The sequence below is a fragment of the Amphiura filiformis genome, chromosome 12 (genome assembly GCF_039555335.1).
Source record: "Amphiura filiformis chromosome 12, Afil_fr2py, whole genome shotgun sequence".
Taxonomy (NCBI): Eukaryota; Metazoa; Echinodermata; class Ophiuroidea; order Amphilepidida; family Amphiuridae; genus Amphiura; species Amphiura filiformis.
In genome coordinates, this window is record NC_092639.1 from 18,746,021 (window position 1) to 18,756,511 (window position 10,491).

Here is a 10,491-nt window from a genome sequence, read left to right on the forward strand (position 1 = left end):
GCGAATTGGTTTGGGACTGAATTGACGATACGTGGTCGAATTGGTTTGTGACCCAATTTACATTAGAATATTATTCTGCGCACGCGCACGGCTATGCTCCCGATACTTGTATTCAAATAGACAGTCTAGTACATCAGCTGTGCTCCGTTTCGTTGCTGCTAATAATATTGATATTTTTACAGATCATGTGATCATTCGATATGATTCGAATTGTCACGTGAACGTCAAACCTGTATTAGAAGGTGTCAGTTCTCCAGGAACTGACACAAAAATATATAAATAAGAAAAATTTTTGATTTGAGAACCATTTTCTGGAGGACACATCACCGGCGAGACTAGGCACCTCGACCACAGCAACTGTTCACTTGTAAGTAGGTCTATTACTCTCTACAGACTTTATCCAAATATATATGCTTGTGGATATTAATCAAGTTCTGTAAATTCTGTTCAACAGAATTCTGTAAAATACTCTTTGCAATTTCTGTAAATTAATCCATTTATGTAACTAAGGGTAACCTTCAGATTTCAGTCCACATTACACATTCTGCGGCATCCATGGTTATATTGAAGCGTCTTTTCTTATAGCGAGAACCAAAACCAGAACAAACGTTAGAAAATAATGGTCAGGAGTGCATTAATTGCGCAGTGCTTTTGGACGTGTTTGTTTTTCTTCAGGAATGATTCATTTATAGGCCTATTTGCTCGCGTTTTTTATGTCGGGAATTTCTTGGCATTAACAGCTGAAATCTAGGAGATAACGCTGACAAGTGACCTGGTGAACGAAGGGGGTACGTCGCCGTAGATAGCTGGTCGGGGTATTTTTACAGGACAGGCAAGTATAGCCGACAATCGGGCGTTACCCTGATCGGAACCGCCTGTAAACAAGGTCTTTATCATGGATCATCTGCCCCGCCATTACCAGATGGACCACGGGGAGAGCGAAGATTTTGTTTTGTCCTGCGGGGAATTTAACCCGGGACCTCTTGCACCAAAGGCAAAGACCTTAACCAGTGTGCCACCAATGACCAGTTTATCATTTAAGCAAAAATCACGTAATTTTTTTTCTCGTGTATGAAATAAGCTTATAAATGTTGCTCACTTGTTGCTCGAGAACTGTACAAAATAATGCACTTGTATTGAGATGTTGATGCGTCTCAACAAGTAATACACAGTTAATAACCTATGATTACGGAACATAAGTGTGCAACTCATATAATCTGTGCCTTTTTAGATCTTTTTTGAACTGTAATTCGGATTTAATAACCTGTAGACGAATCCAGTTTCACGCATTCCTACACCTCAATGGCAGCCATAGCCGCGACGGGGACCCAGCTATCTCACCTGAAATGTGAAATGATGCGGCCTTGAAGGGTATTTTAAACTGCATTCTATCACACCCGTGTTACACGTAGACAAAAGAATGATGACAGTTTACAACACAAAAGAATCTAACATCGAATTTTAAGCGGGTTTAATCCACGCAATTGGGCACTCACAACACCTGTTTGGTGCATGCGGGGACCCATATAAAGGCCGACCAAATCCTGACCATGACTTGGCTCGTTGGATTCGTCTATAAGTGGGCGATGTATGATGGGTGCAACCATTACACAAGACCATCGTGTGACAAATGCCTTTGAAGCAATATTTCATATAATACATTTGATTCAAGAGTCGGTCTTTTTTAAATAATAAGTTTTGGTATTGGTTTTGGTTTTGATCACGTGGTTTCCTATTATCCTGCCTAAGCTCCTGACTGACATCATTACCAATACCTTTGTCTATAGCCTTTGTTTAAAACTTGAAACTTGTAGGAAGCAGTTTTGGTTTTCATTTCAGTTTGTTACACAATCGTGTGACCGCAGCTTATCAAGTTTGAAGTTACCTTGATCAAAGTGTACAAAAGAAGTTTTTAAATTCCGTAGTGCAATATTCACGAGCAGAGAAGTCGAGCAAGTCAATCTACATTTGAAAGCGTGATTTAGTTTTCGCTTATTTCCCTGTGAAAAATATAGACCATCGAAATATTTCCACCGAGATTACAAAAGAATAGACACTCTAGTGATATAAACACATTTATTCATGTGATAATCGCATGCAGGAAGATCGATAGAAAGCTAATAAAGTTGAATAGTGTTTTAGGGAGAAGAGATATCGAGTGTATGGGGAGGCGAGAATGATGGGGAGAGGGAAGAGGGAACACTGGGGAGAGAGAAGAGGAGGTTATATTGGTGGGGGAGAGGGGAGACTAGGTAAGATGTATGGGTTGTGTTTTCCGGGGACAATAAACTAATTCATAATCAAATCATCTCCATCATCATGCAACGTTTATGTTTCATACAAACAAAATAAACAATCAAAAGTTATATGACGCTTATACTTCCAGCACCCATGCCACGCCAGTCTTTTTACCATATATAATTGTCTACATTCAATATAAACACAACCGGATATGTATCCGATATTTGCTTAGCACAATCATAACAATAAGCTATTATATACTTATGGTCCTCTCTACACTAAAGTTGAATTGATTGGTATTTGACCAATGAGGTAGTGGCGTTTTTTCCAGCGCAATAAAAAGCGATCTACCTCATCATGCTCTTTGGGTAAAAACCAATCGCTGTCGCTCAGCTATGTACATGTAGTATAAATATAGCTTTAGATGTTATGATTGCAGACAAGTTCTGCCCTTCTTTTTAATTCGCTGATTTTTGGTTTCTGAACAAAAGAGAAACAAAAACGTAGTACTTGAAACGAGGGACTGCAAAAAAAAAAAAAATAAAATAAAATAAATAAAAAAATAAATAAATAAAAAAAATAAAAAAAATAAAACCACCTTGAATCGAACAATTTAAGATTCACATAATTGTGTGCGGTCGACGATACACAGTGTCAACACGCTATATTATAAATATTTTTTTTCATAAAGCTCCATACTCCGTTGGTGATCAATATTCTATTGTTGACACAGATAAAGAAAGTTTACATATGCATTGTGATATACACGCGTGATCGAATTTTCTATTATACAAGCACCTGGATCATAAATGTGTTCCTTTATATAATTGTAATTCTCAAATTTAAATATATCACAATTTTAACTTTCGATTTAAAAATCGTTACGCCAAAAATGCAGTAAAAATGTATCCAGAGCAGACAGTGATGGCCGCTAATTAGTGTATTTAATTTCAAGTTAGTGTATTTAAAACAAAACCTTGGTTTTACCTCAAAACAAATCGAATTTCCTTGTAATAGCAACACCATATGGGATACTAGAGCATGCGCAAATCGTAATAATGTGTAGACTAGAACTTGTTGGTATCTCATATGATAGTCGTACTATGCTTAGCCTGAGTCGCTCGGCCTATCTGGAACAAAATCGCCATGCGTAGCTATTGAAAAACGAGAGGATTCGCCGTACTATCACGGCAATTTTGGACACGAAGATATAGGGATGATGACGTTGTGCGATACAGTTGTGGTCTCACAAAAACAAAATGAGATACGAATTAGTTCTGAAGGATATTTTAAGAAATGTTGCCAAATTTGTAATAAATATGATCTGGCATTCATTTTCATGAAATCAGTTGTCCAACAAACTTCTTTTTATTCCCCCTTTTCAAAAATTTCAAAAGTGCCTTTTCTGAAAACTGCATCATTTATGTTTAACGTTATCGGAAATGTAGAGAAAATATAGTTTTAGGACCTGTCCCATCCAGTTCTAGTTTTAGGACATGTCCCATAGTTTTATCTTGCATGTGATGCATGTTGATGATGAAGCCTTGCACATAAAGACATTTTTGATACAGCATTGATACTAAGCTCTAAAACTGTATTTGAATTAAACCTTTGCAACTGCGTAGGCCTTTAATATTCTGTATTTTTGTATTCGTTGTAGCTTGGCAACAACCAAATAACTTTCAAGAGGCTACCGGGAGGGGCTGTTTAAGAATAATCCATTAATCCATGAATGTCGTATTCATCACACTATACATGTATTACAGGTGATAACCCAGTCAAAATGAAGATGAAACTAGTCGTCATAATTGCTGGTATTCTCATCATGTTTTGCAACTCTGCAAACTCCAAATCGGTGGACTGTATTGCTCTCTGTGATCAATGTGTTGAGGTTTCGGACACACTAACCCATATGGCCTGCACTAAGCATTGTGAGGAACATATGCAAAATAATAATGGGAAACTGTCGTGTTCAAAATTAACAGGTAAATGTTAGTATTTTTGTAACACATTCAATTTTCAAAAATACGAACAAAACAAACACACAGACCAGACCCCACAATCTCTTTTTATCTGAGCACTGGGCAGCCGCGCGCTGCGCGCCTCGATGTCAGCACTACGCAGATCTTCTCGTCTCAGCGCTGCGAGCCTCGGTATGGGCGCTACGCGCATCTACTGTTGGGACGTGATCAGATGAAACTGATTAAGTTCTAGTTCGCATCCCGAAATTATCTTGAATTGTGTGTGTGAAATACTACTTTCGCAAATTAAAACGCATATTGATTGCATTACACAGTGAAAATCATCAGATACTGGAACATGAACCTTAGTTTTGACCAGTATTACTGCAAACTAGTGACTTTTCAAGAATGCCATTGAACATGTTATAATCATTGAATGTCATTTTTGGCAGCTTTTCAAGAATGCCATTGAACATGTTATAATCATTGAATGTCATTTTTGGCAGCTGTTACGTATATATATATTTTTTAATACATCGAAAATTATTTGACGAAATGTAAACGTGTAAAAAGGTATGGGTAGCCATATTTGTTTTACACATATGGACCAAAATATAGCGTCACGCGTCATTGCGTTCAGTCACAATGGTTCATTATGTAAAATAAGATACCGTTTTAAACAGTGTTAAAAGTTGCATCTGAGTCCATATGAGTCAGCTCTCAAACAATACAGTATGCCAGGTCTATTCATGTGTTTGTTAAAGAAAAACTGACTACTATGGGCAAGTGCAAGTTTGAAAACAGCCTCTTTTCTTACACAATTAACCATTGTGACTGAACGCAATGACGTGTGACGCTATAAATTGGTCCACATGTGTAAAACAAATAGGGCTATACATACCTTTTTACATTTTTATATTTCGTAAAACATTTTTTGACTTATTTAAAAATGCATTAGGGGCAACTTATAAGTTGTGGACCCTATATAATGGTGGTACATAATAATATCATCGTTGGATTCCATTTTTGGCATTTGTGGATCATTTCGGGTAAATACTAATCTCGTGGTTGCGGATCTTTATGTATACAAGTTGCTATCATCTTGAATAATAAGAATGAACCATTGCCTTTTCTTTTCAGAACTGAACGAAGGCAGTCTCTCCCTCGAAGGCCAGATCGATGCAATAAACGCGAGAACATTAGAACTGATCGATAGCGGTGATTATTTGACCATTGTCGAAGAGTTATTCACCGACGATTGCATAAATATCAATAATGGACAAGCACCTGTATTTGGCAAAGAAGGTAAACATTTAACCCCATGAGAACTACCTGCCGATTGGCCAAAAGAAGTTTCCATTATCAATTGGACCAATCAGCAACATTGTTAGAATAATTTCACCACACAAAAAATTGGGGTGAATTACTTGCAAAGCTCCGTTCTGATTGGTGATTAAAGTGAAGATATCATGTAATTGACCAATCAGAGGCAATGTTAGATCGGCAGGTAGTGCTCAGGGGGTTAAAGAAGCGTGGTCCGATTTTTCATGTTCTGTTTTCTATCTTAGACTGAGGCTTACCATTAAAACAATACGATTCCAAATTTTGAGTTGCATTGCTGCAGCGGTTTTGATATGAGAAGCAGAAACGTATATCCATAACCCATAGGATATAGTATAAACACTTCCGGTGTGGTAACCACAAATCACTACATTTTAAACGAAACATATTCTCCTGATATTAAAATCTCAGTTTTAATGAATGGGAGATGAGGCTGTTGATCAGGGCACGGACCTTTAAATTACTTGACACCTCGGTTTTGAAATAATCAAAGAGATTATACCCAAAAAGAGACGTGTGTAACACCTAAAAATCATTTGGGGACAAATGTAGATTTTAAGTACATATCATTAGATTCATGAAGTTAATAATCAGCCATAAAATTTGTATCATATCGCGAATTTCAAAAAAGAAATCAAAATTATGTGTATCAGAAGGACATGCCTTGTATTCAGAATGCAATTTGGCGTGTCTGATGTACTCTCAGACCCCCAAAAATACTGTGCAAACTTAAGGTGGGTGACCGACGCATTAATATATGTCTTAAATTATGGCGTCGTAATTTTTTTCAGATATGAAGAAGGAATGGATCTATTGGTTCGGAAGCAATCATGTTAAATGGGTACGATTCAATCATAGTGCATTCGGTGAAAGTGACGGCAAGGTTTGGGAAGATGGTACCTTATATGCCTATAAGGACGATGCCCTCATTGGCTCCAATCGGTAAGCTTGAGGAGTAGCCCAATAACAAATACATATTAAAATAAATACACTAGCCTTTTTTCATTCTTAAAAATGTGGACATAACTAATGTCCATATGCCCATGGGTGCAGTGGCGTAACTAGGGGGAGAGCCGGGCAACGGGCCCCGGGCACCACATTTAGGGGGAGCGCCGAAATGAGGGTGGATAAAAAACAATCAATTCGGTGCCCCCTCCAAGCGGTGAAAGTCAAAATTTCAGCACAAATAGTCATTTGAAAGATCAATTTTAGACTGAAATTCAACTTCATTGTAAGCAAATTTCATTAAAGTGGTGTTTGTGCGCAATTGTTAAAACAAAATGGGTGCGTGTGTGTGGGGGTGGGGGGGGGGGTGGGCAAAACCCCTTACTTTCGACATGCAAACCATCTCAAAAGTTAGGTCTTTATAGTAGGAAACTTTCTTAACCGAAGGCACCATGTCCACAATGCCTAGAAAAGCTGCTTTTTGCCTTGTAAAACTGCGGAATTTTTCGCCATTTGCTGCTATTCCTTTTCTCCGATCAGCACCAGATAGATCGGTCTTCCTTTTACGCGCTGATTAACCTGTGTTAACCAATCAAAGATCGTAATTGACAGTGACATCAGACGCGATAAATTCTTTTTATCCCTGTCTCTAATTATAAGAGTCTTGCAACCAGATTCTGGTTGCACATGAATATTAAGCAGGTTGCAAACTTTAACTGAGAATGCGCAGTTGTGTCCAAGACCGAGTTTATTGTTTTTATAACTTCAGAGCGTGATCTTGTCACAACGGCGCAGTACACACGACGCGGTACACGGGCGCCGCTAGTCAGTTGCGCTATGGCGCATTTCAAAGTCGCAAGCATGGGTCCGCCACAATTTGAACTGTAAGATAATCAGTCGTCACTACGAAGCATAACAAAGTGCATGCGCAGTGTAGACGGCTGGTGGAATAAGTCTAATGGTAATCACTGGTAATAACAAAAGGACTGCTCAGTGGCGATCTGCCTGAATGTGGATGGAGATATCCAGCCTGAATAGTACCTCCCATAAATCATGTCAATATTATGTTTTTTTGTCTTTATGCAGGTATATACATATTTACAAACGCGTCGAAGGTACCCTGCTCAATTTCATCAACATATATTTCGATTGAAAAACAACAAGTTCCTCTTCTGTCTAATTCTGAAGACGAGACGTAATCTTCAATTGTGGTGGCTGATGAGAATGCTTGAAATCTACTTCTGCTTTTAGCCCATGCTCCCTCGTGTTGTTAAACTATTATGGATATAGTTGATAACTTCTGAACTTCTTAAAAGTGTAGGAAGACACAATTAACGAAAACTGTAATGATATTAAGCGAGAATCAACAGTGGAAATTAACATTAATTAGATTTCATCTACCTTTTGTATGTTCATAATGAGAAGATGTTAATATGCGGGTTTCTAAAGATACTATAAATATTTACCCCCTGGAATATTAACGAAAATTTTACAAAACATGGCACTGGTAGTTTAAAGATGGTAAGATTAAATTCTAAAAAGCAATTTTATACGATAATTGATTGTGTTGGAAAATTATATATATTTCAATGCACTTTTGCAGCCAAAAATGTACTTTTGATGAAACTATTACGTAGTTATATTAATCGTTATATCATGTACACGTAATATAATCATTCTATTTTTATCACCCGATAGCGAGATTTAAGATTATTTTGCATCATTAAAAGCGCCTTTGGGTTTGTAAAACATAGTGTGTGTAATCTCAATATTGCTAAGAACCCACCCAACATTAGTGACATTATATTGCATGTTATTATTAAATTGGGCTCATACTGTTATTTTGGAGTTTGTTGAGGTGTAAAGAACAACCCTCCCCTTTGGTAATAATATCCCGCATTAATTTTTGTTTTGTTTAAGGATAAGGCTGACTCTATAATTGGGTGGATATAAAATGATCATATTTATGGATGAATTTGGTTTCAATGACCATGATGAAAATTCTACCAAAATACCGTAAAACCTCGTGTACAAGCATTTATAGTGTTTTTGATGAAAGCTAACTTAATACGAACAAGCCGTAAGTATCGTAAGTATGCCAAAACAATAGATTGGTCTTACAATAGTATTTTGTTTGTATATGCTTGAAAAGGTATTTTTTTTGCTCAAACTCAATACTGTTATATATTTGTCACTGGATGGCGCCTGGATTAATTCAGCTTTCATCAAGAGCATTCTATATGCTTGTAGACGAGGTTTTACGGTATTAGACAATTTCAACACAGATTTACTCTTAACACGGATTACATTTTGAGGATATCAAGGATAATTTGTATGATCTAAACGTGTCGTTGCTTTATGATACTGTATTCGTCAAGGAGGCAAGCAAGTAGAGGGCAGAGCAGCATAGTAAACTCACCTCAGAAGAACCAAAGACAAACTAAACAACCCTTTCAGGGGTACCTTTTATCCAAAAAGGAGAAATGACTTAATGGTGTAAATAAAAAAAAGCAAGAAGCAGGAAGGTAAGAAAGTAAGAAATTAAATAAAAAGGCATAATTAATCCAGAAACAACAGGTAATTGCAAGTATAGCAAAAGTAGTCCCATCCCAATCTTTATTTTATTCCCTGCTGACAGTGGCGATCTGCCTGAAAGTGGATGAAGATATCCAGTCTGAATAGTACCTCCCATAAATACCTCCCGCGTCGAAGGCACCCTGCTCAATTTCATCAACATATTATATTTTCAGAAAATGTTTGATTTGGATGTTGAAGAATCTGAGCACAAAAATGCCATCAACTTTCTTGTTTTATGTTTGAAATATTATATTCATAGATGCAAATTTCAAGATGTCAACCCTAGTTTTAAAGCTTACAAGAACATGGTGAAAGTTAAATTTGGCACAGAATATAAAATTGTGGAAAGCAAGGGAAAACTGGGTAACCATTTTAAGAAATTTTCCTTTGATCTTGGTTTTTAATGGGATGCAATTTTCATTTATCATGGTGTGTTTGATATATTTTTACCCCCTTTTTCAATTTTCTTTTTCTTTTTTTCTTGCCATGGTGGACCATGTTATTTGCACTGTGATATGGGAAAGTTTTCAGTGTTTTGTCTTGTCACTTATCCTGCATGTTTGTGTGTGGGGTGTCTGGGGGGATTTGTGTTTTGTGTAGAAAATCCCTGGTCTAATTTTTTTTATGCACTCGTAACCAACATGAGTTGCTTGATCTTATTATGCATGTTGTATGGTGCTGATTCTGCCCACCCATGGCGGGGGGACCCAACAGTTGCCTTTGTGTTTTCATGCTTTTGCTGGGCTACCACTTCTTTTTCTGCTTGCCTTTTTCATCACTCTTGGTAGCGTAGCATTTGCTCTTTTTTTAAAAATAATTTTTTAACAGAGGTATTGGTTGGGTCCTGTTGTCGTGGTGGGGCAGTGTTATTTAAATCTCATTGTCATAATCTGATTGTATCTTTGCATCTATCTTGGTTACCGTTATTAAGTTGGGGTCTGGTGGACCATGTCTGTATGTTCTTTTTCCCTTCCACCAGGCCCAAGTACAGGTGAATAAAAATGGAAAAAAAAAAAAAAAAGTTTAAAAAATGGTGAAAAGCCACACAGGAAAGATTCTTTTAACTTTGGCCCCCTTTTTACGCTTTGAAACGTTTTTTGGTAGATATTGATGCTTTTTTTTGAGTTGGATATCCATATTGCGCGGTTAGTGGTTCTTTGTAGTCATGCGAGGCAAACTAGTTGGATATCCATATTTCGCGGTTAGTAAGCAAGCAATAAATGTGTATTTCAGGATTTCACGCGATTCCTGCATTAGGTTTTATGAATAGAATACAATAGCGGATACAATAGCGAATTCAATAGAACTATATTTCGGGTAAATAAACCTCGTCGCGCTGCTAAATTTCACTTCTTCTTTTTCATTGACTAACTGTTATTTCAGTAACTAACCGTTATTTTTTTTAAAACTTTGGAAAACCTCGACC

At 37.1% G+C, this 10,491-nt stretch overlaps 1 protein-coding gene across 1 annotated transcript; it reads left to right on the forward strand.

The window, feature by feature from the left end:
* Positions 1-203: 203 nt before the first annotated feature.
* On the forward strand, positions 204-7,853 carry LOC140165331 (uncharacterized). Its single transcript, XM_072188664.1, has 5 exons — positions 204-367; positions 4,008-4,226; positions 5,343-5,507; positions 6,335-6,485; positions 7,575-7,853. Exons 2-5 carry the CDS (start codon positions 4,025-4,027, stop codon positions 7,639-7,641), a joined length of 585 nt encoding a protein of 194 aa, XP_072044765.1. The 5' UTR covers positions 204-367; positions 4,008-4,024; the 3' UTR covers positions 7,642-7,853.
* The last annotated feature ends 2,638 nt before the right edge of the window (positions 7,854-10,491 follow it).

Excerpts from the sequence above, each read along its gene's own strand:
- LOC140165331 (XM_072188664.1), top strand. The coding sequence starts at position 4,025 with ATGAAGATGAAACTAGTCGTCATAATTGCTGGTATTCTCATCATGTTT. Across the intron at positions 4,227-5,342 it reads GTCGTGTTCAAAATTAACAG|AACTGAACGAAGGCAGTCTC; the intron begins GTAAATGTTAGT and ends TTTTCTTTTCAG. Across the intron at positions 5,508-6,334 it reads ACCTGTATTTGGCAAAGAAG|ATATGAAGAAGGAATGGATC; the intron begins GTAAACATTTAA and ends AATTTTTTTCAG.